This window comes from Mucor mucedo (genome assembly GCF_025094135.1).
Source record: "Mucor mucedo strain NRRL 3635 chromosome Unknown EV154scaffold_24, whole genome shotgun sequence".
Classification (NCBI taxonomy): domain Eukaryota; kingdom Fungi; phylum Mucoromycota; class Mucoromycetes; order Mucorales; family Mucoraceae; genus Mucor; species Mucor mucedo.
The window spans coordinates 58,706-86,647 of record NW_026252308.1 but is presented as its reverse complement, the minus strand read 5'-3'; the positions used below and the strand labels follow the sequence as shown (position 1 = coordinate 86,647).

Sequence of the window (27,942 nt, the reverse complement as noted above, 5' to 3'; positions counted from 1 at the left end):
CAATTATTGATTCAGGGCTTATTTCTAAAAATTCTTGAGAACTCAAATACTTGGTTTCATCTATTAAACAACATTTCGTCAATGTCTATGTTATTAAGGTTTCATTCTACAATATTTACCTTTTCTTGCCGTCAATTTGTACTTTTTACTATAGACAGAATTTCCATGATGGGTCAAGACAATTGTATCTCTTTCGATATACTCTTCATGCTATAAAAATCATGTCAATTTTCTTTGTTTTGTTAAGAAAAATAAACTTTCTTACGAGAATAGACTTCATAATAGACAAAAGCTTTTCTTGGTTGATATTATCAAAGCAGCTGGCAATATCAATCTTGACAAAGTAGAATCTAATTTCGAGGTAGGTGAATCTTCCAATCATTTCATTATAGTAACCCTTACTTTTCACCCGGTATTTTCTGTTTAGCTTTGTATTCTCTGTAGCGGCGATAAAAGGTGTCTTTTCCCATAACTGAGCTTCCCAGTATTTTTGGGTCTCTATTCTGCAAAAGCTATGTTCATTAAAATGTGCTATGAATAATCGTGATTAATTCCGAACCTTTTCCAAGCTCAGGATATTTAAGACGGGAAGGAGAACTTTTTTTGTAACTATAAATTTTTGATCTTTAAATTGATAATTCTATCGCATAACATTTTAGCTTTTTGATTCATTACTACTCAAGTTATATAGCTTACATGTGCCATTGTTTTGCTCATTTTAGTGATAACTCGACATCCATTGTTTTTTGGTATTAGCCGGATTCTTGCAATCCCTAAACTTAGTGAACGAAGCACATCCTAGAAATAGTTTAAATATTGTTTCCAATTGTTAAAATAAGCTTACATACTTCGTTCTGCTCCGCGTAGTCATCTTTTATAATTGTTCGAATTTGGAGGCGAGTTATATCACGCCAGACGTCTTGACGATAAAAGAAAACCTTTTTACCACAAGTTGCATTCTCTGTGACATAGAAGAGCGACTAACATTTAATTGTATTTCAATTAATACTATTGCTCTATCACAACATTAATTACTATACCTTGATTAATGAAATAATGTATCCATCAAAAAGCCAATATAAAGCTTGATTTAAGATGGCTTCCTTTCTTTTTAAGTCAGATGGTGAGCATTTGCTATTCATGTTTGAAGACTTCAACCACATACAGTCGTTGATCTACAAAAATTACTTTAGTGACTGAATGTTGTGTGCTTTCAAATGATTGAACCTTAAACTTGTGCAATATCAAGGTTGTGCTCAAAGTCTCGTTTCGATGGTACTTTAGAAAAGGAATTAAAGCTTCATTAAAAGCGTTAATATGTGCCATTTTTCATTATCGAAATGAATAGTCACCCTTTTTTATCACTTCAGCGTTGTTTGATGAACCAAAAAAATCCAAAGGAAAAGCTTTCTTCAGTTGCCTCCAAATAAAATCACTCACCTATCGCATATAACATATTACATTCTCAAAACTCGTAATTCATGTATATATTCATAATAAGATATCGTACCTGTTGGATTGGGATATGTGCATTTCCAGGATTTGTATCATTGTTCTACAATTTCAGACGGAGTTAATAAACAAGTTTTCCAAGATCTGTTACTGAAATTACCTTCACGGGACAAGTTGAATTGAGTAGATGCGTCAAAGAAGAATTATTATGTCGTCTTTTAATGCTCTGGACCATCTCAGGAACCTTAATGAAGCGCTTCAAAAATTTCTTCTATATTCATCACATTAATTTTTTCAACAAGACATGCTCGTCGACTTACTTTTTTTTTATCATTCTCATATTCAAGTGGGAAAATGACGCTCAAGACATCTATGGTTCGGTCCTTTTTCACTAACGTATTTAAAATGATCATGTACAATTAGTTTCTTTATACGTACAAGTAAAAAAAGCAGGACTAACTTATTTGATTCGATGTCATTATAGCCTTATCAGTCTTGTTGTCTATAATGGCATCTGCATAAAACATTCGATGTCGTCGAATGTTAAAACCCAAATTCTTTGGTTTTTTCGTGTCTTTCCCCTTGACTTTAGGAATTTTCTTTTGCGATTTTAACTCTTCTTTTAACTCTTTTTTTCGAATCCTTTTCTTAGCTCCCCGCGACAATTTGGCCGCCTTTATTGGTTGACTATTATCATCCGTCGCAATCTTTCTTTTCTGAAGGGAAGGGGGGATAATATCCGCATCTTTAGCCAATTGGCTCATTTGACTTAAAAATGTTGATTCCTGATTGTTCACTGGCCGGTCATCCGTACGATCTAACTTTGTAAATTTACTTGCAGAATAATGCCTAGTTGAGATGTAATGACCTAGAATTGAAAAAGTTAAATATGTTCCATGTGCTTTTCCATATTTTACCTGAAAGCTGGTAAAAACTATTGTTTGGCAGCCTCTGTAATACTATAGCATCCAAAATCAATTTACAAAATAACTCTTCCCCGATACTTATGAATCTGTTAGAAGGTACGAAATAAAGCGGTCAGAAACTTTTACCATAGAAGAAGGGTCGCCCATGCCATATCGTCTTTGATCTTGCTGAAAGGCGTATTTTCATAAAATTGGCCGAGCTTTATTTTATTAAAAGGTTGTTTATCCTAATAGTAACGATTCGAATGAGATTAATGCATTAGTTGTAGCGACATTTATGCTTCAATACCAAAAAACACCCTGAAGAAAAAACGTTGCCGATTGCCCAATCAGACTTCATGAATAAAATTAAGCGATCAAAGAGCTATTACGACAATTCAATCTTTAGTACAAAAACAGTAGTATGTTATGGTTTACAGGTACTAGCCTCGGTGGGTTTGGAACCATTAGTGTTGTTATACTTTTGCCAACGTAAGTAGAAACTATTTTTCTGAGCCTGTGTCACAACTAAAACGCTGCTCGACAGTTCTTTGAGCTTCTTCAATTCTGCTTCTGTAATGGCTAATTCATCGAAAGTTATTTGGAGGTGCTGTTCAAGCGTTTCTACTGATTTGAACAAATCATAAAAATAATTTGGTACGTTCATGGAATAACAAATTGCTATAGACAAAGAAAAAAACGAGTTTAATTTCAGACAATCAAAAGGGGTTACGTTCAAATTTGTGTGGTGTTCCAAGCTACATGATGTTTGAAAGCTTTCCATAAAATGAGTTCCATCATTAGTGCACAATTCTTAAAGCAAAACATTGACATACCTGCACCAAGCTCGGTTTATATCTGAATCAATTATTTTCTTTAGCAACGCGAAAATATGTGATCCCTTTCTTAAATGAAAAGGCACGTTTTGATTTTTGTAATACTACGTCTGCGACTTATTATCGTTGTACGGCGAAACTTCAAGATGGGTTTTCAACTTTAAGCTGGAAATACTACTGTGGATCACAGGTTTTTATTATATTTTTGTCACAGTTATTGACCTGTATGTGTTTAAGCATCGTCTAAAAAGTAGCATCGGCGTAAGCTACTTTATAGCGTAAGAATGTTTAGACATTGCTTTAGGGTATCTGAGGGTTTGTTCCTAAAAATACGTAATTTATTTAATAGAGGAAGCTGATCACAAGAAAGATGATGAGTCTCAGAAAATGGACCTGTGAAAGAAGAAGCAGACATTGCTTCCTAATAGCTATACAGAATTTTCTTTGGACAAGTAAATTCATGATGTTTAAAAACAGCGATACATTTCTTATAATTGATATGTAATAGAAAAGTAAGACGTTTAAGTGTTGGATATGTGGAACTTCCAGCAGTTATGAAAGTCTTAAAATAAAAAAAATAAATAAAAAACTTTCAATCGAATATCAACGGCTACTAATATCAGCCATGTAACTCTGACAGAACATGCTTCGGTTCTTACGGAAACCACTAGCAAATCTCGCTGTCTTTGCGGAAATAGGCTTCATAATTTTAAGTGTTCGTCTTCGAGAAAAAAGAAAAAAAAAGACTATTATACGCACTTTAAACATGAACCCAAGTAGATTGTAGGTCCACTATATGGATCTTACAGTAAGTGGGGACTACGATAAGCCAATTGAACTATCAGTACGCGATAGCTTCTGTCCTTACCATATCATTTTCACCGTTACTTTTTTTTGGACCCGCATTAACAACCAACGCACGGTCCTATGCGGGAAATAAGTGACAATAGGCCATTTCCTGATCTAAATTATGGCGTAATTATCGTCGTCTTCTACAGACTGAATGTCAATACCATTTCAATCCAATCATGTGGCCCCGTGTTAGTCGTTTCGAAAAAATGACTTCATCGATCACAATTCAATCACCAGTGTTTCATTTTGAAGCTTGCCTGGAATCAACTGTAAAAAAAGGGTCTGTAAACGATGGCCTGATTTTTCAATGTGGCTAACCATATTAGTCTATTCAATTTGCGCAGGTTATGACAATGACAGACTAAAATAGCGTGGAAAAAGCAAACAAAAACTTTAAAACCTTAGTGTATTAATAAATGAGAAGTCGTGATTTTATTCAATGCTAAGTAATATTACAATTAAGATATGGGGGGATATTTATGTATAGTCGTATTTACAATATTCCTTAAATAGGAAATACTTTTTTTGTCGTGTGGCTGGAAAGAAATTACTGTAAAGTCAAAATGATGGAACCCTTGATTTTAGCCTTGATTGTAATTTCAGCATCCAAATTTAGGTCAAGTCGAAGTCTGAGAGCTTTGTTGCCACCAGCATTTGGATCCTTTGCTAATTCTGGCTTTTCAAAATTTTGGGTGTAGTTTTTTAATGTTTCTGCTTGTTCCTTTGCCATTCTTTGTTGCGCATCTATAGGTGTCTCGACTCTCTTCTTCTTCTTCTTTTTAACCTCTGTCTCGGAATCGCTTTTGATTTTGGAGGATTTCTTCTTTGTTTTCTCAATAGTTGTTTTGGTTGATGTCTTTTCTTTTGTTGGGGATTTTTCCTTGCTTGAAGATTTGTCTTTCTTCGGGCTTATCGACTCACGCTTTGATTTAGACTTTTCTTTTGGTGCCTTTGACTTGGTTGATGATGTCGATTTTTCTTTGATGGGTGATTTTTCTCTCGCTGGTGATTTTTCTCTCGTAGGTGATTTTTCTCTCGTACTTGACTTTTCTTTAATAGGTGATTTTTCTTTAGTTGAAGATCTTGACTTTGTATGAGATTTTTCTTTCGTGGGAGTTTTGTCCCTGGGAGAAGACGTCTTTGTTGATGATTTCTTAGTTTCTTCCATTTTTGATAATGAATAGAATAATAAAAAAAAGGGGGTGGAAAGAAACTTTTGGAATTATGGAAATATGGTTTTTCGAGTTTCAAAATTGCTGAAGTTGGAAATGTCGCACAGCGAAAATGGTGACATAATTTGTGGATCTTTTTTTTTTTTTTTTTTTCGTTAAACCCTGTTTTTTGTGTACCCGCCGCTACGATGGTGCGACGTGCCCAATTAAAAAATTTGGTCTTACCGGAAAGCCAAAATACGTTGGGATTATGATGTTATTTTTCTTTTTGGATAATGGTTCGATTTAGCGTAAACCTATTCAATTACGTCTTCATAGTGTCAGTGTAATTTTATATTTTAGTTCCGACATTAATAAAACGAAGTCCATTCATTGTTCTTTCAAAAAAATTATTTTTTCTACTTTTTTACTTACTGAAAATTTATAATTATGTCCGCTAATACACCCACAAAAGAAACCCCTGAGAAGCCCAAGAACGACGCTAAACCTGAGCAAGACCAGAAGCCCAATGGTGACCCTAAGCCTGAATCCAATGAAGACTCTAAAGCTGAATCTAGCAATGCTTCAAAGACCAAGGAAGATGAACCAGCAAAGAAGGATACCAAAGCCAAAGCACCAAGTAAAAAGCCCAAGAAGGCAGCTCCTCCTCCACCAGAAGAATCAGAATCAGAATCCGAGTCTGATTCCGATGATGATGTTACTAGTGAAGAAGATAGTGATGATGATACAAGCGAAGAAGAAACTGATTCTGACGAGGAGACTTCTGAAGAAGAAACTGATTCTGAAGAAGAGACAGAAAGCGAATCCGAATCTGAAGACGAAATTCCTCAAAAGTTTTTAAAGAAGGGTAAAGGAAAGGATATTGTGAAAGGAGCTACTGATACTGCCAGTCAACTCGCAGGCAATGTTGGTGGTGCTGTTGGAGGTGCTGCTAAAGGAAGAAACGAAAAACCTCTTAGTCTTCGTCTTGATCTTAATTTAGAGGTCGAAATTGAGCTTAAGGCTCGAGTCCATGGTGATGTTACATTGGCTCTCTTACGATAATTTATATACTGTACTATACAACATTCCATATTTTTTACATACTATTTTTGAAATAAATTTTGATATTCTTACTATTACATAACTTATACACTAAAGTTTTCAATTTAAAGCATACTGTTTATTGATATAGTCTTTACACATACCCGAAATATTGCATGAACCTCATTTCAAACATATCCCCAGTCCTTAAGTTGATTTATATTCATGTAAGACATGATGTTTCATGTTGTTTTTTCTTGGAAAAATCGGTTTTTAAGCAACATACCTCAGGAACAGCATTAATATATATGATTTAAGGCCCACCTTTAATTAAGACGTTTTAAATATTTTGTAAAGATTGATTTATTATATATATGTATGTACTATTAAGAAAAAAGAAAGGGGAGGGAAACTTGTTACTTAAGCTAAAAGAGCCAATGTGACATCACCATGAACACGGGCCTTGAGTGTGATTTCTACTTCAAGATTAAGATCAAGACGTAAACTTAAAGGATGATCACCTCCACCGCCACCGCCTGGTTGTTGAGGTTGTTGTGCTTGGCTACCTAGAGTTGAATTGGGATCAATCAAACCGAGACCTTTAGATTTCTTTGATGACTTCTTCTTCTTGGGCTTTTCTTTCTTCTCCTTTTTCTCTTTGGATGACTTCTTTGACTTGCGAGGGGCTACTTCTTCGTCTGATGACTCTTCGTCGATTTGTTGCTTCAATTTCTTTTGGCTTGCGGAGGAGTCAGTCATTTCTTTAGTGGGAGCCATTTTTGTGATATTTTAAAATTTGGATTTTAGAATAAAAAAAAAGGAGTAGAAATGCTAATATGCTTTGGTTTATAAGAGAAGAGCAAATAATGGGCCCTTTATTTAATGACAGCACGATGACGACTAAAGTGGATTCCGGTGGCTGGGTAACGAATGGTATTTCTTTCATCAAAATTCCGCTTTATTTGACGATCTAAACTAAAAATATGGGTCATGGATTTATTACATCACTTCTCGTACGATTACGTAGAAAGTGAAACATGATGGAAAAGTCTGGATCAAATAGTTTAGTGTGTTTGCAGAATTAAATAGAATTGATTTTTCGAAATTTACCTTTTTTTTTCTCTTTATTATTTTACCCCAAGAAATTTTAAAAAAGATGTCAGAAACCTCTACTGTTGCCAAGAAGACAAGAAAACACTCTACCAAAAAGAGATCTCACAAGGATAAAGATGCCTTGTTACAAGAACAGCAAGCTTTGCAACAACAACAACAAGAACAAGAAACACAAAGCAGCTCAGGCAGTAACAGCAAAATGCCCAGTCTTCGATTAGACTTGAACCTGGAAGCTGAAATCTATATCAAAGCCAAGGTCCATGGTGATGTTACTCTAGCATTGTTATCATAGTACTATCTAAATAATCCCTCTACCAAACATATTGTATATATAATTAATAAATAAATACTCCCTCATTTAAAAAAAAAATCCCACTTGCGTAATATTTTTTGTTATTGTTCTATTACCCACTTTTGGGATTGTTGTACAAATTAGGCAAGGTATATTACATTAATGTTTTTGAAACGCAGTTATATTCGTGCAAGATGAGTTTGAAGTATAATGATTTCAAGTAAACGACATGGGTTTTATTATAATAAGGAATAGAGTATGGCAGAAAAAGATACATTAAATACAGAAATATAGTTTTTTTTTTTTTTCAAAAAAATTGACGACTAATTGCGAGGGATATGAATAGAGAATGTGATTCCACCTTTGGTTGCCTCGACCTTTACAACGATATCATCTTTAACTCCATCGCCAATACGGATTTTATCGTCATCATCCTTGACAGTGGATGCTTCATCATCGGTATGCTTCTTCTCATCCTTGTCCTTCTTATCATCCGTTATAGAGGTAGAGAACGCACCATAGCCCTTCATCATATCACCAACAGGGAGTTCAAACACATGAGATTGGTGTGTACCAGTAGATTCTTCTTTCTTATTATACTTGGTATAGACTTCATGCATTGTATCGTGTACAGAGTTTTGAATATCTCCCTTCTTCAAGCCACCACTTCTTGCCTCCAATGCTTCGAGCTTTTGAATGAGTGTCTTGTTGTACTCCATAATAGCGTTCATGGTCGTCAATGCGTCAGCATCGCTCTGTGCGTTATCATCCGAGTCATCACCAGTAACGATTTTCTCGATGTTGCCTTGCAATTGCTCGGTAGCATCATTAGCAATGTCCTTGATATCTCTTTCGTCTTCCTCAGAACCGTCTTCAGAGTCAGAGTGAGCATCAGAGTCGGCACCAGAATCATTGTCAGAATCATCTTCAGAGTTTTCTTGAGTTCTGCTACCTTCAGAGTCAGAGTCTCTAGTGGTTTGACGAGTGATTTTTTGAGTGGTAGTGGTGTTCTCCTCGATGTTGTCGTCATCGTCACTATCGATGTCAGAGACAGGTTCCTTGGGCTTTTTAGACTTCTTTGTTGACTTGTGTTTAGGTTGGTCTTGTAACTTGTGAGAAGATTTCTTGGTGGACTTGACTGGTTCGTCGTCAGAATGTTTAGACGAGGCCTTAGTAGACTTTCTCTTTTTGTCACTAGCGGGATTTGAGGATGGCATGATTTTTGATTTTTTTTCTGAAAAGAACTAAGGTGAAAAGAGAAATATATTTTTTTGTAAGGCGAGAAGAAAAATATTTATTTTCTGTCGAACGAGACCTTTTTTTTTGGAAAATACGTTTGTAAAACGTCATTTTCCACAATTGGACCCGTTTTTAGTTTCTCCTGGGATTTAAATCGAACCTTGAATGGTGTTACATCATTCTCTATTGTAAAAAAAAAAAAAAATGATCTACGCATGAAGTCATATCGTCCTTTTTTCTGTAAAAAAAGAGAAAACAATAAAGTCCGAAACCTCGTATAAAATACCAAACCACAAGACTGTATTTTTCCCTTTTTTTCCAACGATATTAATTACTATTAATACTAAAAATTCTCGAACTATTTTTTATTATCCCATATTTTACTGGTAAAGCAATGGAAAATCAATCAGCAAAGAACCAACAAGCCGCCGCCGCCGCTAAGCAACAACAACAACAACAACAACAAGAACCCGCTGCTGAGGCTCCCAATGAGACCCCTAATGAAGAATCCCCTGAGGTTACACCTGAACAAGACCCTGCACAACCTGAAGAACCCGATAAGGAAGAAGAATCTGAAGCTGAATCCGAATCTGAAGAGGACTCTGAAGTCGATTCCGAAGATGACCTTGAAGAATTATACCAACTTCTTGTCGGAAAGAAGATCAATGATCAAGGCAACGTGGTTGACAAGAAAACTGGCAACATCATTGGTAGATTAGTCGAAGGCAAGGTGCGAAAGGTCACTGGTCGAAAGGTCGGTGAACGTGGTGCCGTGGTCAACAGTAAAGGCAAGATCTTAGGAAGAGTCGAACCTGTTGACGAAGAAAGCTCTAGTGAAGAAGAGAGTGAGTCTGAAGAAGATGATGATGAAGAAGAGGAAGAGGAAGAAGAGGTGCCTGCCTCTGGTGATGAACAAGAAGAAGAAGCTCCTGTCGATGAACCCAAGTCCCGCGGAATCTCTAATACCCCTAAGGATGACGAAAGCGAATCTGAAGATGATAATGATGCTGATGATGTCGCTGAAAAGGTTCAAGATGGCGCTGATAAGGCCTCTAAGAAGATTCAAGAAGGTGCTGATGATGCTTCGGAGAAGATTGATGATGCCACTGAGGATGCTTCAGAAAAGGCTGATGATGCTGCTGAGAAGGCTGGTGATGCTTCAGAGAAGGCAGGTGACGCCACTGAAGATGCTTCGAAGAAGGTTGATGATGCCACTGAGGATGCTTCAGAGAAGGCTGGTGATGCCACTGAAGACGCTGATTCCGATGACATCTCCAAGAAGGTTGGTGATATGACTGACAAGATTCAAGAAGATGCTGAGGATGCTGGTGACAAGGCTGATGATGCTACTAAAGGTGTTCAAGATGGTGTTGATGATGCTGCCAAGGAGACTGGTGATGCTACTGAGGATGCTGGTGATGCTACTGAGGATGCTTCCAAGAAGGTGGATGATGTCGCTGACAAGTCTAGAGACATCGATACTGACAAGGATATTAGTGATCTCCAAGTCGGTGATAAACCTGAAAACCCCTTGGTAGATGATGAGTCTCCTGTGGTCAAGAAGTCTGGCAAAGTACTTGATACGGATGATAACGTCGTTGGTCATGTTGACAAGCGTTTAGCCCCCAAGTTTGCTGGTTTCAAGGTGGATCAAGAAGGCAATGTTTATGACAAGGATGGTGAGATTGTTGGTACTGCTGAAATGATCAAGCCTGCTGAAGAAGAGAAGCCTTTCAATCCTAATGAAATGGTCGATCAAGACTCTCCTGAGGTGCGCAAGTCTGGTAAGGTGGTTGACATGGAAGACAATGTCATTGGCTCTGTTGATAAACTTTTGGCTCCCAAGTTGGCTGGTTTCAAGGTCGATAAGGATGGCAATGTTATCAACAACGATGGTCATATTGTTGCTAAGGCTGATTTGTTTAAGGTGGAAGAATCTGCTGCTGAAGAAGAAGAAGAGGCCCCCGCTGAAGAAGACAAGCCTTTCAACCCTAATGAGGACATCACTGAAGACTCTCCTGAGGTCCGCAAGTCTGGCAAGATTGTTGATATGGAAGACAACATCGTTGGCTCTATTGATAAGCGTGTTGCTACCAAATTTGCTGGTCTTAAGGTCGATAAGGATGGTAATGTCATTAACGGTGAAGGTCATATTGTTGCCAAGGCTGAAATGTTCAAGGAGGAAGAACCTGTTGAAGAAGACAAGCCCTTCAACCCTAATGAAATGATCAATGAAGATTCTCCTGAGGTTAAGAAGTCTGGTAAGGTGCTTGATATGGATGATGAGGTGGTTGGTACTCTTGATAAGCGTATGGCTGCCAAGTATGCTGGTCTCAAGGTCGATCCTGAAGGCAATGTTATTGACGGTGAAGGTCATATTGTCGCTAGGGCTGAGATGATTAAGAAGGATGAGCCTACTGAGGATGAAGATAAGCCTTTCAACCCTAATGAGGCTGTGAATGAAGATTCTCCTGAGGTCCGCAAGTCTGGCAAGATCTTTGATATGGATGATGAATTGGTGGGTACTCTTGATAAGGCTTTGGCTGCCAAGTATGCTGGTCTTAAGGTCGATCCCGAGGGTAATGTCATTGACGGTGAAGGTCATATTGTTGCCAAGGCTGATATGATTAAGAAGGAAGAACCTGTCGAGGAGGACAAGCCTTTCAACCCTAATGAATTGGTCGATGAAGATTCTCCCGAGGTGAAGAAGTCTGGCAAGATTCTTGATATGGATGATGAATTGGTGGGCACTCTTGACAAGAAATTAGCTGCCAAGTATGCTGGTCTCAAGGTCGATCCTGAAGGCAATGTTATCAATGCTGATGGTCATATTGTTGCTAAGGCGGAGATGATCAAGAAGGAAGAACCCGTTGAAGAGAACAAGCCTTTCAATCCTAACGAGATGGTCAATGAAGATTCTCCTGAGGTCAAGAAGTCTGGCAAGGTCGTTGACATGGAGGATAATGTTATTGGTTCTGTCGATAAGCGTATTGCTTCCAAGTATGCTGGTTGTAGAGTTGATCCTGAAGGCAATGTTATTAGCGATGAAGGTCACATTGTCGGTCGTGCTGAAATGATCAAGGAAGAAGAGCCCGTTGAAGAGTCTAAGCCTTTTAATCCCAACCAAATGGTCGATGAAGATTCTCCCGAGGTCAAGAAGTCTGGTAAGGTGCTTGATATGGATGACAACGTCGTTGGTACTGTTGACAAGCGTGTCGCTTCCAAGTATGCCGGCTGCAAGGTCGATCCCGAAGGCAATGTTATCGATGAAGAAGGTGACGTCGTTGGAAAGGCTGAAATGACTCAAGCTCCTGCAGAAGAAGAGAAGCCCTTCAATCCTTATGGTATGGTCGATGAAAACTCTCCCGAGGTCAAGAGATCTGGCAAGGTGGTTGACATGGATGATAACATTGTTGGCTCTGTTGACAAGCTCATTGCTCACAAGCTGGTTGGTTTTAAGGTCGATAACGAAGGTAACATCATCGACAATGAAGGCCACATTGCTGGTAAGGCTGATATGATCAAGGAAGAAGAATCTGAATCTGAGGAAGAAGAAGAAGAGAAGCCTTTCAATCCCAACTCCAATGTTGATGAACACTCTCCTGAAGTCACTCGTACTGGTAACGTCGTTGATGAAAATGATAATGTCGTTGGTACTGTCGATGAAGGTATGGCTGGTAGATGGGCTGGTCTCAAGGTCGATCCCTATGGTAATGTTATTGACAAGGATGGTCAAACCATTGGCAAGGCTGAAATGAAGAAGCGACTTACTGAAGAAGAACGCAAGCAACAAGAAGATGAGGAAGAATACCGTCGTATTGCCAACTTGATGTCTCAGGCCGTTCAACAATCTCTTGACAAGATTAAGCCCGTCTTAAAGGAAATCACCTCTAGTATCGAAGTCGAAGAAGCCAAGAATGAGAAGGATCGTGATGAACAAAAGTTGGTTGAACATGTCAAGCCCTTAATCGAACAAGGTTCTCAAATTCTCGGTGAAGCTTATGGTGCTATTCGTGGTCTCGATCCCTCTGGTAACATTGCTAAGGAAGCTCAAGCCAAGACTAAGCAAAGAAAGGCCTTACCTGAGGAATACCATTTGGCTGATCTCTTGTCCCAATTAACTGGCGAAGTCACTACCACTATTGATAACGCTAAGAAGAAGATCAAGAACATGCCTCATGCCAAGAAGGCCCTCAATCCCTTATGGAACATCCTTCAAAGTCCCTTGTTGCAAATCCTCTCTGCTGTTGGACTTTTGTTAACTGGTGTACTTGGTCTTGTCGGTAACATCTTGAACGGACTTGGTCTTGGTTCTATCATCAACAGCTTATTGGGCGGTATTGGTCTTAACAAGATTCTTGAAGGCTTTGGCCTTGGTGATGCTTTGAAATTAGGCAAAAAATAAATTGTATATATTAATGTAACATATCTTTATCATATATTTTAAAATAAAAAAACTTGTATTATCAAATAATTTCTTTACGTTCTCTTTTTGTCAAAATGTTTTTATTGCCTTTCACTAAACCTAAGGAAAATGCCTTATTTTCATCTTAAACCACGCTTAGGGCTTAATTTCAAGCAGTACTTTTCATTAAGATTCGCATAAACAAAGGCTTTGGATATGATCGTAAAAACTGACATTTGCTCTTTACCGCCATTAATTGATATAGTTTTTATTTCCAGTAATTGTGTCGATCTTTGTGCCTGTGTCCACTTTAGTAGTTTCAGTTGGCTATCCTTTTGATGTCGCCATATTGACAAACTATATCTCTATCTTTTCTACAAACTCTTCGTCAATAATGCAGTAGTCGCTTAGGGAGTATATGGCTGATGTATAGTTCCTAAATGACTTTGGTAAAGTAAATTCTATTTTCAAAATTGTCCTAGATAATAAAAAAAAGGCGCCTAAAATTTATTTGCTAGTCGTACCAAATTGTACCAATTAAGATTTAAATCCTTTATCTTTGATCAGTGCTCAAATGGCCAATGTTATGTAGTTTTTTAAGGTCAGTACAAATCTTGCGCAGAAAGTGACTCATAACTAAATGAACGTGGTAAAACAAGTGGAGTGACACAAATGCAGTCTACAAAGGAAAAGAAAAACAATAATAATAACAACAACAGGTAACATAAGATACGAAGAACAAAAATAAATAAATAAAAGAGGCGCATAGATACAATTTTGAAAACCAAAAAAGCTCGAAAGTGGTATATGAAATCTTTTTAAACCAATAAAAAAAGGTATCATGTCTCATAATGTAACATTCATATTTAAGTCAAAACCCACTCGCACAGTTTTTCCTTTTTTTTTTTTTTCTATCTCTCTCTCTCACTTTTTTGTAACTGTTTCTTTTTATTTCGTCTTCTGTATGACATGGCCAATAAATCCAATGCAAAAAGAAAAGGTCAAAAGACTGACGTTGTATCCCCAGAAAGACAAAGCACAGTGTATGACGATATTGAATCACTTCAAATAACCTTTTACGAAATCGAGTCATGGATTGAAAAAACCACTCCCATGTTATCTCGCATGACAAAGGACCTCGAAAAGGCCTCTGGTCATTTCGACCACAATAAGCGTAAAAAGAAATCAAAAGAACTCATCGATCAAAATATGGAACAACAATTAATACAACTTCAGCAACAACAATTACTTTGGAAGAAGAGTATTCTCTGTAAAGGTGACACCATGACTAATAGTACCAACAACAGCAGTAGCAGTAGTAGCAGTACCAACAATACCGTTTCGTCAGTAGCAGAATCGCTGGATGCCATGCAATGGCGACTTTCTTTTCAGCCTGGTAACCTTCTGCGCTTAGATACCAATATAACGAGTGTAGAACAGTTGATCGAAGCTGTGCAAAGAATTCGTTTGTTGCAGGCGGAAGAACCCGCCGAAGTGAATGGTGAACACACCGAGGAAGAAGAGATGAGTCTTGACCTGTGCAACTCACCTGCCTCTTCTGCCACTTCTCAGCCCGACGTGTCTTATGTTGAATATTGGTTTACAGCGCTTGGACGACGACCCAAGATTTGCCTAGAGAATTACAAGCACTGTCGAATGAACTTGAACGGATTGACCAAGAATATCTCACCACAAGCATTGAACTACATTGGCCAAGTCTCTTGGGACTGCCTGCATCCAAAGTTCTCGCTCGATTGGAGTGCGTTTTGGGATCGAGAGGGAGATGCTAAGCGAAACCAAGTATGTATTGATTCAGGGCTTGCCACCATTTTCCTACACGTGATGCGTCACGACAAGGACATTTGTGATAACGCGGAACAAATTGCTGGCTTTTATTACGACCGTGCTCGAGATGCATTAATGGAATTTTTTGACGATCCACCCGACTGTGCAACCATCGAATCCCTCTTGAACTTGTCCACTTTTTGCATCGTCTGTAAAAGATATTCTCAGGCTCGTATTTATATTGGACTGGCGCTGCACATGATTGTAGATTGCGGTATCCATCGACCCGAGGAGTTGGACGATATCTTGACTCAGAAAAAGTACTATGAATTATTACTTGTCTTGTACGCCAACGATTTCAATCTCGCTGTCTTTATTGGTGAACCCACTTTGGTCGCTGGCACAGAGATCAATGTCAATTTCTACAACCTCGTCACCATCAATGAACAATTACTTGAAATGAACAAGACGGATGAAAAGTACAACTTTGATAATAATAAGGCCATCGTCAAACAACTTTATTCGGTTTATATGGTCGAATTAGGCAAGATCAGTGCCGATATACTCGCCTTAATCACCCGTGGTGCCTCCAAAAAGCAATTGCTGGCTCAAGAAAAGCTTTTAACCCAATGGCGACAACGTTTACCTGACTCGCTCAGACCTGAATCGCATGACTACGAGTTCCATCAACGTATAAAGTCCGAAAAGGAAAAGGCAACCGTGAAAGATATCACGTCGGTCGTGGACGCCGAGACCTTGGAAGCACAAGCATCGCTGATGTTGAATATCCAGTACGAAGCACAATGGATGATTTTACATAAAGCTGTACTCACTAGCATCCGCAGTGCTAGCCCGATACCCACACAATTAGAGGAAGAAACAAGGTCGAGTAACATATGCTCAAATGCAGCAGATACCGTAGTCACGATGGCAGAAATCGTATCCAGATGCTTTGGATGGTGTGTCTGCCAACAGTTCGTCACATGCATCTATCACGCATCCACCGTGTATTGTGGACAAGCCCTTGTCAAAGATAATGTCGAATTAAGAAATAAGGCAAAAGAAATGATCCATCGTATTATGCGTATATTAGACACGGGTGGCGCCAATCATGAAGGATTTCCCGACGATATGACTGAATGTCTTTGTGAATTCTTGACTAACCATGGCATGCATAATGATAATGTCGAGTGTTCATGTAGTGTTATCGATGATATATCAGCCATTTCCACAGGCATCGTACCCACTCTGGGTCCATTAGATGGTGTAGGCATGATCAACAATAGATTGCTTCCTCCAACACATAAACATTTAAAGAAATTGAAGCATCTATCAAGTATGGTCATCCACGATCCATAACAAATGTACATCTCCTCTCCCCTCATTGTAATAACACACACACTTCTTTTTTATAATATATATATATTTTTATAAAAGCTAATTTCAATTGCGTCTACATAATTTATGATTGTCGATCATGGCAATAGAGGCACCAAGACACCAACCCGTCTCTGCATCACGAATCTTTTTGGCTGTACGCACCAGGCGTTCGGGAGCCACATCATAACCAATACGTAAAAGTGCATGCATATATGTCAAATCAAGACAGTAATTCGGGGTATGCTTCAAGGCAGCCAAAGCATTTGGCACGTGTCGGAAGAAATCAGTGTCTTGATTACAAACACGGTTTGCTAACTCACCAAACTCTCTGACAGTGAATTCGGTAGGCATACCCAACGGCTGAGTCAAATCGTAGAAATACGAAAACACGTATAAATCACCCTCACCAAAGGTATCTGTGATGGGTGGTTGATAGACACCATCAAAGGCACAAGGATCTAAAGCACAATCCTTTTCTTTACCAAACACTTTTTCAATTACACCACGGCAGGCTGCGTGTCCAGCACCCGTGCCCACTAACTCGACATTTTTGGTGACGGTTTCGGTGGTCCATTGTATCAACTCTTTATGTCCCTTGGGTAAACAAGGATGGTAGACTCGGTTCGGAGCACCATCCACCCAGTTCTTGATCACTTGTTCTTTAATACGTCTTCTCGCCTCATTTAAACCAAAGCCCAAATACGAGTGTTGATACAAATTATATTTGGTATTGGCATAATCCAATTCATACTGATGATCTCCCGGTAACATCTGCTCTGATAATTCAAATTCTGGTTCAAACACAATCTGGGTAGATGCACCACCTAAATCAAAAGTAGCAGCTGATGTCTTTCCTTTCTTTAAATTACCCAGTAAATAATTCACGGTGATCCAAGCATACACGCCTTCCTCTTTGCCTTCCATAATTTCAATGCCCGCCACAGGAAAAGGATACTTGTCCTCTAAGCGTCGACGCACAGCGTCTAAGATACCCTCACTTTGGGCGGTGGTCAGTAAGCGCAAACCTGCTGTTGCTTTGACGGCAATGGGTGTGCAAGATTGTGATTCAATTGGAACACTTTCCACTGCTAATTGTAATAATTCTTCTAACGAATCGGCTGCCCCCTCTGGATTATCTCGGTACTGGGAAAGCCCAGGCTCGGTCATTTGAAATACTTCGTTTTCGAGCTCGGGTTCTTCTTTACAGTGGTTGAACTTGTAAACGTGAACACGCGAGCCAGATGAGCCAGCATCGATCATGACGGCGTATTGAACAAGTGGTTTTCCTGGGTGAGGTATTGAACAATGGTCTGAAGGTGATTCTTGGGCTATGATGTGCACACAATGGATGAGTTTTTTCTTTCTTTCTTTCTATTTAAATTAAGGAAGTATATGTTACCATTGTTGTAGAAGGTGGGATAGATGTGAGTGGGTATGAAGAACCAAGATAAGAGTAAAATGGCAAAGATGGAAGCGAATCCGATAGACAAGTGTTTCTTGTTAACGGCTCTCATCTTGCTATACCAAGGTTGACGTAATTGCTGCTTTAACTGAAGGGAACTGGTACGCTGATGAAGCGAGCTGGAATGTTCTTGTGGGTTCGTAATTTTTAAGTAGTGATTTAGAGGGAAGGGGTTTTAGGTCAAAAGAGAGACAAACATTTACGTCACAGAAAAACTGGTATTTAAAAAGCAAAACCTGTCTGCTTGCCAATTAAAAAAAAAAAAAAAAAATCAGGCTTTTTTTTTATTTTTATTTTTGAGTGTGTGTGTGTGTGTGCGAGTGAGTGTGTATATCTGCTTAAAATAAGAACGACAACAAAAAAGTGAATGGACCACCAATTAGGAAACAACAGCATACTTCCAGGTATGAAAATAAGACGACCCCTCTTTTTTTTATACAGGTAGAAAACTTAGTCAAATAACTTAGGGTCACCATTACCAACCAGCCATCTGCGACATGTGCGTGTTGCTGCCAAAGACGGTACGACCGGCAAAGACATTCAACTTCACTATACGCACGAGAAAGTCATTGGCAACGGTTCATTTGGTGTTGTCTATCAAGCCAAACTCATGAACACTGGCGAGAATGCAGCCATTAAAAAAGTCTTGCAAGATAAACGATTCAAGGTAAAGAGATAAATAAGGGATACTTGTCTCTCATTAAACTATGGCCCTTTTAGAATCGAGAGTTGGAAATGATGCGCATGATGCAACATCCCAATGTGTGTGCTTTAAAAGCGTATTTCTACAATCAAGGTGAAAAGGTAAAAGAGAGAGAGAGAGAATAAGGTTATCTTGTGTCTTGACTAAGCAACATAAGCAGAGAGACGAAATCTATTTAAATCTAGTCATGGAGTATGTGCCCGAGACAGTCTACCGAGTAGCCCGTCATTATGCCAAAATCCGACAACCTATACCCATTCTTCAGGTCAAAATATACATGTATCAACTGTACCGAGCATTAGCTTACTGTCACAGTATTGGCATCTGTCATCGAGACATTAAACCTCAGAACCTGCTGTTGGAACCAATAACAGGCGTACTCAAGCTCTGTGATTTTGGCAGGTAAAAAAATAAAAATAAAAAAGTAAAACAATCGTGGACAACTGACTATGGGGATTTACGCAGTGCGAAAATACTGAATTCGGGCGACTCAAACGTTTCATACATTTGCTCTCGTTATTACCGTGCCCCTGAACTCATCTTTGGGGCTGCCGAGTACTCAACAAAGATTGATATTTGGTCTGCAGGATGTGTGATGGGTGAGCTTTTGTTGGGCCAACCATTATTTCCAGGAGAAAGTGGAATTGATCAATTAGTGGAAATTATTAAAGTCTTGGGAACTCCCTCACGAGAACAGATTGAGTTGATGAATCCCAACTATAACGATCACAAGTTCCCACTGATCAAACCTCATCCGTTTTCCAAGGTAAACTTGTTTCACATGCAGATTTTTTTATTTTTTTTACTAAAAAAAGAAACACACGATTTAGATTTTCAGACTGAGAACACCACCCGAGGCCATTGATTTAATGTCCTTGATTTTACAATATAATCCGCTAGCAAGACCCTGTGCCAGTCAGGCACTTGTTCACCCATTCTTCGATGAATTACGAAATCCAGATACACGAATGTCTACAGGAAAAGATCTTCCGCCTTTGTTTAATTTTTCTATTGGAGGTATATAAATTACAAAAAAATTGATGTATATTTCAACCGGCTACATATTAATTCCCTTTTTTAGAGTTATCGATCCAGCCAGAATACAATAAGCGCCTTGTACCACCACACTGCTACGATGAATTGTTATCGAGAGATATTAATCTGAATGAATTCGTACCAATCCCCGCAGAAGGTTTACGCATCGTATTGGATTAAATAATAGTTATAAAAAAAAAGGAGAGAGAGAGAAAGAGAGAGAGAGATCAAATTTGTACATATAAAAAGGGGTGGGTGAATTTTCTTTTAAATATTTATTATGTATAATTTTTTTTTCTTATTAAATGTATGATGATTGATGATGATTAGTATGAGGAGAAGGAGCAAACGAACCGTCTGTGCCCATTTCAGTAACATGAGTTGTGTTTCTTAAATCGGCCTCTGAAAAGAAAGGATCTTCGTAAGCAGTAGAGGCTGGTTGCTCAAGGTAATACGATTGGATTGCACGTTGCTCACTTTGTTGTTGTTGTTGATGTGCGATTTGACTCATTTCAATCTTCATGTGGTGATCTGCACTAGGCTCTCTGAAATCTTGTCGAGTGTTCATATCCTTTTCTTCCTGGGTTTCATCTTTACCAATATCGGCCGCCAATTCATTTCCGATACCAGCTCTAGTACCCCAGCCTACCTCATGTAAAGTAAATAACGCATACAATTTCATGATAGCAAAGTAGTAATTAAATAATAACCAGGCAGGTAACACCCATATATCTAACGGTCTTCTGATGAAATGAGGAATTAACTTGATGAAACGTGTCAATAACAACCAGATGATGTAAGAAATCGCGATATTCCAGCCGGGTAAAGGTGGATTTGTAGGACCTGCACGTTGTTCTTGAAGAGAAGCAAAGACACCTACCAAGATGGGACCTGCCAACAAGGTCAATGGATTAAAGATTTTATCAACCATGGTAAAGGCTACAAAGGGATGCCTTGACCAAATATAGCGTTCGGTAAATAACGATCTAAAATCAGAACGCCATGTGTTACGTGTCCATCTCAGTACCTGCTTTACAAATCGCCAGTTATTTTTAAAGGTCGAGTAAAGTTCGGCTTCATTACAGATTTGAGCATAGGTGTTCCAACCGTGCGAGACCATCCAACGTGTCAAAAATTTATCATCGCCCGAGTTGAGAGGGTATTTGCCCAACCAAAGATCGTTGGTGAAACAGTATTGGAAAGCAGGATCTTTTAAAATCAAGGTGCGATAAGCTGCTGTTCGGCCCGAAAGACAACAAATACCTCCGTCAATATGAGTCGATGCAGCAATTTCAATATTACGACTGGTTAGTCGAAAACCAGCCAAAATTTCCCACATTGTTTGGTGTCCATTGGGATCCACAGCGTGTACAGTTTGACTGGTACCAACACCACCCATCTTTAAATCCTCAAAACAAGCAAGAATATATTCCAACATGGTAGGCTTCCAAATTGCATCATCATCAGCAAACACAATAATCTCACTGTTCGTTGCGTTGATCCCTTCTACCATTTGAAGTCGCTTATTGGCTCGGGGTACGGTCAAGACACGAATTTTGGATGGATCCACTTCGTTGGCGAGGTCTTGTAAAGGGCCCCGCATCTTTGTCTCTGTAATAATAATGATCTCTTTGGGTTTGCAGGCTAACCAACTCTTGGCTGCAATCTTAAACTCTTCACCTGCATCAATGGTTGGTACAATAATCGTTACATCTCGTTCTCCTGTATAAGTCGGATTGGCCTTGGGCTGTTTGGGTTGATAAACTAACCATGCTGCTACCTTGATAAAAAACCAAAGGTATCGATAGAAACCAATGATACCAAATGGTAAGAAGAAGGGTAGCAACCCTAAATCGTTTGTCAAATACAACATCCTCTTTTTTTTTTTGGTTTTTTAATAAGAAAAAAAAAAGAAAAGAAGGAAAAATTGATTGATTTTGTATATATTTATAGCTTTTTGGGATCGTACTACAATCTCCTATTTCAATTTTATTTTCTTTGTGCAGTGCTCACGGTTCACAACCACAGATTTTCATTGGCCAATATATACAAAAAAAAGACATTTTAATGTCTAAAAATAAAAATGCAAATGTACATCTGTTACACGAAAACACATCGGCTTCACATTCAAAGTTTTTTTTTTCCAAATTCGCTTTTATGAACATAAATAGGAAGATCGGCATTCCTATTTCTTTTCATAATCCCTTTTAAAGTCATTAAATTGAGAAGCGGTTTTTTTTTTTTTTTTTTTTTACAAAGATAGACAAGGGAGCTATTGAACAATAAAATAGGGCAATGGATTATGTGCAAGATGATCTTTTTAATATAACTGCATCTCGATGCCGCGTTTACCTATATTACTACTGCTGAATTTGACAGGGAGATGGACTAAATTTCTGACAACTTAGCAGCATAATTAGCCTCTGTTAGAAATCACAATGTCCAGTCTACTAAGCAAAATACCATTTTCTATTATTTTAATACCATCAAACTCTAAGGCTGCCATCAATAAAAGTAAAAAGCAGCCTGTTTATTTTTAACTCCGCCAATAGACGTCATCTTTAAAAAAATATTAATCCCATGTGTTAAGTGTTGCATTTTCTCTTTCTAATCTATAAAATTTCATCGAATGGCTCTAAATGCCGTCATTGGTTTGGCTTGTAAGCTTGATCCTGGTAGCTTTTACGTTCTCTCGGGTTCTATGATCACAAGAAATGTAACGGTGTTCCAACAATTATAAAATATATCTACCGTCATCAAATCTTGGTCCAATCCAGCAAGTGTAAGTTACATGAACATAAAATTACTCTTACATATATTGTTAATAACCTAGTCAAATTGCATATTCCTCTATCTGTTCACGTTAATGGTAGTGTTAAGGCTCTGGACACCCTTTTATAAACTTTGGTGTCGTTGGTAGGTAGGATTGACTATTTCTTACCCGCGAGTATATCCTTGGGTGTCACTTTACTCCGTCAGGTACTACGACTACATGAAGTCAGTTGTTGAATATTATCATACTTGATAACCGACTGTAAGGAGTAGTTCAAAGGTTCATTGTAACCAGTTTGGCGGACAGTATCTAGCTTGCTGCTGACATTTCTGTAAGCTATTTGATATACTTTGACTTATACCGGTCATATACTACGCCTATGTGGCTATCAACGGTTGAATACTGCATTTGTGCAGCCTGTTGTACTAGGTTTGCCCGAAGTCAGTTGTCGGGGTGGTCCGCGTGTAAGAATATTTTATGATTGTGTGAGTATATCCTTGGGTGTCACTTTACTCCGTCAGGTACTACGACTACATGAAGTCAGTTGTTGAATATTATCATACTTGATAACCAACTGTAAGGAGTAGTTCAAAGGTTCATTGTAACCAGTTTGGCGGACAGTATCTAGCTTGCTGCTGACATTTCTGTAAGCTATTTGATATACTTTGACTTATACCGGTCATGTACTACGCCTATGTGGCTATCAACGGTTGAATACTGCATTTGTGCAGCCTGTTGTACTAGGTTTGCCCGAAGTCAGCTGTCGGGGTGGTCCGCACAATTGTAAAATACGTCTATTACCTTCATCAAAATACGGTGTGGTGCGGAAAATGTAAGTTGCATGAACATAAAATTACTCTTACATATTGTGTTAATCACTTTAATGGATTACAGCTTATTTTACCTATTCACGTAAATGGAAGTGTTAAAGGCTTTGGATGCCTTTATATAAACTTTGGTGTCATTGGTAGGTTCCATCAACTATTTCTTACCCGCGAGTATATCCTTGGGTGTCACTTTACTCCGTCAGGTACTACGACTACATGAAGTCAGTTGTTGAATATTATCATACTTGATAACCAACTGTAAGGAGTAGTTCAAAGGTTCATTGTAACCAGTTTGGCGGACAGTATCTAGCTTGCTGCTGACATTTCTGTAAGCTATTTGATATACTTTGACTTATACCGGTCATGTACTACGCCTATGTGGCTATCAACGGTTGAATACTGCATTTGTGCAGCCTGTTGTACTAGGTTTGCCCGAAGTCAGTTGTCGGGGTGGTCCGCGTGTAAGAATATTTTATGATTGTGTGAGTATATCCTTGGGTGTCACTTTACTCCGTCAGGTACTACGACTACATGAAGTCAGTTGTTGAATATTATCATACTTGATAACCAACTGTAAGGAGTAGTTCAAAGGTTCATTGTAACCAGTTTGGCGGACAGTATCTAGCTTGCTGCTGACATTTCTGTAAGCTATTTGATATACTTTGACTTATACCGGTCATATACTACGCCTATGTGGCTATCAACGGTTGAATACTGCATTTGTGCAGCCTGTTGTACTAGGTTTGCCCGAGGTCAGCTGTCGGGGTGGTCCACACAATTGTGAAATAACTGGTTTTTGGAAAGCTGCTAATCGCTTAAGTTTATATACTGGTCGTCTGAAGCAAGTATGTGTATGATAATGATGATGATACTCACGCTTGGCTTTCTCTTAGATTTTAATGTGCCAAAGCAATTCAACGTGTCAACCTATTTTTTTTTTTTTTTTGGCAATTCTGGATCGGCGTATGCCAGCAAAGCCTCATTGAACAGTCGGTACGTATCAAAGACAAGAAAATTCTGAGAGGCCTATATGTTAAATGATAGAGATAGAAGGGTACTCAGTTCGCAGATCAAGTTTCGAAGGGCTTTTATAACCAATCTACACTCGGAGGAAACGGATGTTATTTGTTCAGATCGGCCGCCGCCCCCATCTCCTGATCCGATTCCTATTGAGGATGAGGATGAAACTCCCGTTTGCATTTTTTTAAAATACATCCCAACATTAGATATGCCACAACGCATGAAGGATCTAATAAAAACAAATTTGGCCCAATTAACTATTGGGTAGCACTACGCTTGTCTAAAATACTTTTTTTTTTATTAACTTATCTATAGGGTGATTTTCAAAGGGGTTTGCTTGTAAAAGTCTCTTAAAAATCATATAAGATGGAGCGTGCATCAAAGATGCCCGTCAGAGCCACAGGATATCACTTTCTTAAAAGGAAGTTCTGTACTTATGAATAGCTTAATGAAGTCTCTATGTATTAACGATATGTATATTAAAGTGTCACTTGTAACTATAAACCTGCGCTGCAATAATTTTTTGACCTTCTATGGCTTGGTACCTAAATCAGATGATGCTTCTTTTTTTTTTTTTTTTTTTTTTTTTTTTGATAAATCAATAAATCGATTAATTTTGAAGTAAATTACATTAGACGTACGGGTGTTGGAAAGTTATTCTGAATGTTTAAAATGGGAAGCTTTGTACAGATAAATATTTGAGCCTATTACTTACAATGTATTTGAAAAGAAAAAAGTGGGAAAAAATAATACCAGAAGTGGGTTTATTGACTGTCATACATATCAATAGTAAAATCGTTTACCATAGATAAATGAAAACCTATTCAATTAAACAATACGAAACTCCTTCGATCTATGAAGTCTTCTCTTTGGTCTATTGTAATGAAAAATTATATATACTGGAAAAGGGTACTCAATATAAGGAGCCAAGGAAGCGTTTCTGTTGGAAGTTCCAAACAAATGGGAAATTTTATTTTCATCAATGTGTCACACCAATGATATTATAACCTGAAAAAAAAAATCGCTTTTATTTCTTGTTTGTTGGTACAAAACATAAGACAAGTGTTAAACTGCCAATTCTTCATCCTTTTTTTTTTTTTTTTGGTGGGAGGGGTGCTTTGCAAACTTAATTTTTTTCGATTCTAATACCCAAGGAAAAGGATGTGAAAGTAATGAGCAAGGTAGTGCTGTTACAACATTTATATGAGTACATCTTGAGGCTGAAGAATGATAACATGGGGCCGAATCCAAAGGTTTAGATAAGAGTACTGAATTTGTGTACGGAAAGATCAGAAATTTATGAGCTTTGAGCACCGAGAAAGATGAACCTTGATGGGTCTACTAGTAAGATGGAATAAGAAAGGCTTGATGAGAATTGGTTAAAGCAAGTACAACAGGAGTAGCGATGAAGATTTGCATTAAAAAAATACGGATTGAGCTGTTTAAAAAAATTCGGGACGCAAAAAAAAAAGTGGATTCACGTCATTCTTAAGTTTACTCCTTTTTGGGAGAAGAAAAGCTCTTCAAAGACTCAGTCGTTAGCCTTCCTTCTACTGGTGTTGAAGGTCCTGATCCATAAAAATAATCGGTGAACTCACCAATGAGACTTATCAGCAGACTCTGGAATTAAATGAAATTATTTCGTATTGCAATACTTGTGTACTATCGATTATATCATTTAACTTACTTCCAGCCTCAGCAGGGCACCGTAGCAGCTGTCCAATCGTTGCACATCATGGATATCAATTGGGAGATGGAACTGGTCAAGCATAATCACTCTGTACGTCTTGTGATACATAAAATCCATGGCAAACATACGACATAGATCACCTATCATAAACGATATTCATGTTATTCAGTATATGTCTTAACAAGATCTTTCAATTTGGTCCAAATACCTTGAACAAGCAGAGAATAAACAATTCGACTTTTGTTGTCGAGGCCGGCGGTGAAATCAAGCTCATCCTTCATGATATTCATCAGTTTGATGAAGTCGGGGTCAGAATGGCTATTCTCTTGCATGATGTAATTCAAAGACTTAACCTCGCAAAGGAAGAGGGCATGATTCAAACCGTCTATATCTGTACAAAGCGAAAGGTCAGGCATCCTTCCTTCTCTTCCTCTTCTAGCCCTAGACCCAGCAGATTCCTCCGAGCTCCTACCAAAGCATGATTGTTTAGCAAGCAAGGTTATTTATCCGTTATTTATTTTCATTATCAAAACTCACCCCCTCAGCTTGACATCACTGGATTGTGGCAGGAACGGACAAACTAGTGGCTCCACCAACTGGCTGCAAAACAGCGGTTCCCTCAAAATACTGACTTTCTTTTGGGCCAAATTGCCCAATCTAAATATGATTTTTAGTTGATGTTATGTAAACAAATACACATGAATGAAACTTACACTTGGGATAAAGATCGAGCAACTTTTTTTTCGTCATTTTTTGTGGAACTGATAGCCTTAGTCACCCAAACAGAAGCAGAATCGACAGCCTTTTCACAATCGGTCTTCATGATCTATATGCAAATGTTTAGTCAGGGAGGTATCATTATTTGGCTAAGTGTTTACCAAAGAGATTTGCTTGATTTGGTCGGTGATATTGATGGCGTTGGTGGAGGCAGGGTATTGTTCTGATACTTCGTTCTTAGCTGCAATAAAGACTGAGGAGCTAACTTTGTACTGTTTTCGTCCTGGTTCATCAAGCAAGAAGATACCATTCAAAGCTCTGTATTCAAAACGAAGTCAATTATCAAGAATGTATACATGTGATGTGTTCTTACAATTCTTCGTAAATGTTGCTTGGGCTATCATACTGTTCAACATTCAAAATAGCTTTGTCACGAAAGTCATGAAGCTTTTCTGACAAATTAATGCCGTTTACCACCCACTAAATAAGAAAAAGTATAAGCTTTTTCGATTCAATTGCCTTTCTAGCATAAGATGTCTTACATTGTTAGTTGTGTCGTCTATCACGACAGGCCCTTCCCCCTCTGCCAGGTATTCCAGCCTTGGCTTTCTCTAATGTTATGAACTTGTTGTCAATGACCAGTTACGTTTTTAAAATATAAAATCAAAGTACTTACCGTCGGCTTTTTAGTAGCAGGTGAAATGGTGTCACGGCTACGTTTGACTTGAGTGATGGCTATATTAAAGTCAGTTAATCTTGGTGTTATGTACCACTCAACGAGGTATTACCATTTGTGTGGTTGTTAATAATTTGGGTAGTGTTATCCCCAATATTGTTGTAATTGTTGTTGGTGATTGAAAAAGGTTCATGAGGTGTAGATGACTATACAATAAATAAATATTAGCGAAGATTTCTTAAAGCCTGTAATATAAGTAACCTACACCAGCTTCAGTATTATCTTTTTGAAACTTTTTATAGCATTTTTGTCAGTAAATATAAAAGTGCTTAAAGTATTCATATACCTTTATAGTCTTAATAAGTGATTCAGCCTTCTTCTTGGCCAATTTTACGAAATTTTCACCGTCGATTATGGCCTGTAAACCGACTTTTAATTTTCGATTCAGGTCCATTCCACCACATTCCTGACTAAGTTGTTGTCTAGCATCGGTAATATCCCAGTGCGTGTAACTTGTTGTAAGAAAGTATAACATAGCAGTGACAATAAGGAATAAAAGGCAAAGTCAAAAAGATGGTTTATTTT

The 27,942-nt window shown here is 38.2% G+C and overlaps 12 protein-coding genes across 12 annotated transcripts; 5 read left to right on the top strand and 7 right to left on the bottom strand.

The window, feature by feature from the left end:
• Nucleotides 1-858: 858 nt before the first annotated feature.
• Nucleotides 859-2,358, bottom strand: EV154DRAFT_144131 (uncharacterized protein). Its single transcript, XM_051594075.1, has 7 exons — nucleotides 1,913-2,358; nucleotides 1,773-1,843; nucleotides 1,613-1,708; nucleotides 1,511-1,555; nucleotides 1,353-1,440; nucleotides 1,041-1,175; nucleotides 859-980 (listed from the first exon to the last, which is right to left on the bottom strand). Exons 1-6 carry the CDS (start codon nucleotides 2,214-2,216, stop codon nucleotides 1,135-1,137), a joined length of 645 nt encoding a protein of 214 aa, XP_051459908.1. The 5' UTR covers nucleotides 2,217-2,358; the 3' UTR covers nucleotides 859-980; nucleotides 1,041-1,134.
• Nucleotides 2,359-4,471: 2,113 nt separating this feature from the next.
• Nucleotides 4,472-5,232, bottom strand: EV154DRAFT_501373 (uncharacterized protein). The gene has a single exon (XM_051600687.1). It carries the CDS (start codon nucleotides 5,211-5,213, stop codon nucleotides 4,593-4,595), a length of 621 nt encoding a protein of 206 aa, XP_051459907.1. The 5' UTR covers nucleotides 5,214-5,232; the 3' UTR covers nucleotides 4,472-4,592.
• Nucleotides 5,233-5,646: 414 nt separating this feature from the next.
• On the top strand, nucleotides 5,647-6,261 carry EV154DRAFT_582825 (uncharacterized protein; the record flags this gene model as incomplete). The annotated part of the gene is made up of 1 exon (XM_051606684.1): nucleotides 5,647-6,261. One exon carries the CDS (start codon nucleotides 5,647-5,649, stop codon nucleotides 6,259-6,261), a length of 615 nt encoding a protein of 204 aa, XP_051459906.1.
• A 399-nt stretch (nucleotides 6,262-6,660) lies between these two features.
• Nucleotides 6,661-7,017, bottom strand: EV154DRAFT_561235 (uncharacterized protein; the record flags this gene model as incomplete). Its single annotated transcript, XM_051605659.1, has 1 exon — nucleotides 6,661-7,017. One exon carries the CDS (start codon nucleotides 7,015-7,017, stop codon nucleotides 6,661-6,663), a length of 357 nt encoding a protein of 118 aa, XP_051459905.1.
• Nucleotides 7,018-7,380: 363 nt separating this feature from the next.
• On the top strand, nucleotides 7,381-7,843 carry EV154DRAFT_600762 (uncharacterized protein; the record flags this gene model as incomplete). Its single annotated transcript, XM_051607188.1, has 2 exons — nucleotides 7,381-7,644; nucleotides 7,825-7,843. The coding sequence occupies exons 1-2, from the start codon at nucleotides 7,397-7,399 to the stop codon at nucleotides 7,841-7,843; spliced, it is 267 nt and encodes an 88-aa protein (XP_051459904.1). The 5' UTR covers nucleotides 7,381-7,396.
• Nucleotides 7,844-7,860: 17 nt separating this feature from the next.
• EV154DRAFT_501372 (uncharacterized protein) lies at nucleotides 7,861-8,917 on the bottom strand. The gene has a single exon (XM_051600686.1). It carries the CDS (start codon nucleotides 8,860-8,862, stop codon nucleotides 7,969-7,971), a length of 894 nt encoding a protein of 297 aa, XP_051459903.1. The 5' UTR covers nucleotides 8,863-8,917; the 3' UTR covers nucleotides 7,861-7,968.
• A 361-nt stretch (nucleotides 8,918-9,278) lies between these two features.
• Nucleotides 9,279-13,289, top strand: EV154DRAFT_460841 (uncharacterized protein; the record flags this gene model as incomplete). The annotated part of the gene is made up of 3 exons (XM_051597529.1): nucleotides 9,279-10,166; nucleotides 10,446-12,470; nucleotides 12,648-13,289. 3 exons carry the CDS (start codon nucleotides 9,279-9,281, stop codon nucleotides 13,287-13,289), a joined length of 3,555 nt encoding a protein of 1,184 aa, XP_051459902.1.
• A 745-nt stretch (nucleotides 13,290-14,034) lies between these two features.
• EV154DRAFT_501368 (uncharacterized protein) lies at nucleotides 14,035-16,484 on the top strand. The gene has a single exon (XM_051600685.1). The coding sequence runs from the start codon at nucleotides 14,259-14,261 to the stop codon at nucleotides 16,431-16,433; it is 2,175 nt and encodes a 724-aa protein (XP_051459901.1). The 5' UTR covers nucleotides 14,035-14,258; the 3' UTR covers nucleotides 16,434-16,484.
• Nucleotides 16,485-18,186, bottom strand: EV154DRAFT_501367 (nucleoside phosphatase GDA1/CD39). The gene has a single exon (XM_051600684.1). The coding sequence runs from the start codon at nucleotides 17,712-17,714 to the stop codon at nucleotides 16,518-16,520; it is 1,197 nt and encodes a 398-aa protein (XP_051459900.1). The 5' UTR covers nucleotides 17,715-18,186; the 3' UTR covers nucleotides 16,485-16,517.
• A 7-nt stretch (nucleotides 18,187-18,193) lies between these two features.
• Nucleotides 18,194-19,854, top strand: EV154DRAFT_501365 (kinase-like domain-containing protein). Its single transcript, XM_051600683.1, has 7 exons — nucleotides 18,194-18,320; nucleotides 18,384-18,583; nucleotides 18,637-18,720; nucleotides 18,780-19,021; nucleotides 19,085-19,385; nucleotides 19,450-19,636; nucleotides 19,701-19,854. The coding sequence occupies exons 1-7, from the start codon at nucleotides 18,284-18,286 to the stop codon at nucleotides 19,832-19,834; spliced, it is 1,185 nt and encodes a 394-aa protein (XP_051459899.1). The 5' UTR covers nucleotides 18,194-18,283; the 3' UTR covers nucleotides 19,835-19,854.
• On the bottom strand, nucleotides 19,855-21,736 carry EV154DRAFT_501363 (nucleotide-diphospho-sugar transferase). Its single transcript, XM_051600682.1, has one exon. It carries the CDS (start codon nucleotides 21,525-21,527, stop codon nucleotides 19,956-19,958), a length of 1,572 nt encoding a protein of 523 aa, XP_051459898.1. The 5' UTR covers nucleotides 21,528-21,736; the 3' UTR covers nucleotides 19,855-19,955.
• Nucleotides 21,737-25,768: 4,032 nt separating this feature from the next.
• On the bottom strand, nucleotides 25,769-27,892 carry EV154DRAFT_561227 (uncharacterized protein; the record flags this gene model as incomplete). The annotated part of the gene is made up of 12 exons (XM_051605658.1): nucleotides 25,769-25,894; nucleotides 25,962-26,104; nucleotides 26,173-26,432; nucleotides 26,502-26,621; nucleotides 26,678-26,790; nucleotides 26,843-26,999; nucleotides 27,055-27,161; nucleotides 27,224-27,292; nucleotides 27,358-27,416; nucleotides 27,470-27,563; nucleotides 27,623-27,649; nucleotides 27,704-27,892. The coding sequence occupies 12 exons, from the start codon at nucleotides 27,890-27,892 to the stop codon at nucleotides 25,769-25,771; spliced, it is 1,464 nt and encodes a 487-aa protein (XP_051459897.1).
• Between the last annotated feature and the right edge of the window lie 50 nt (nucleotides 27,893-27,942).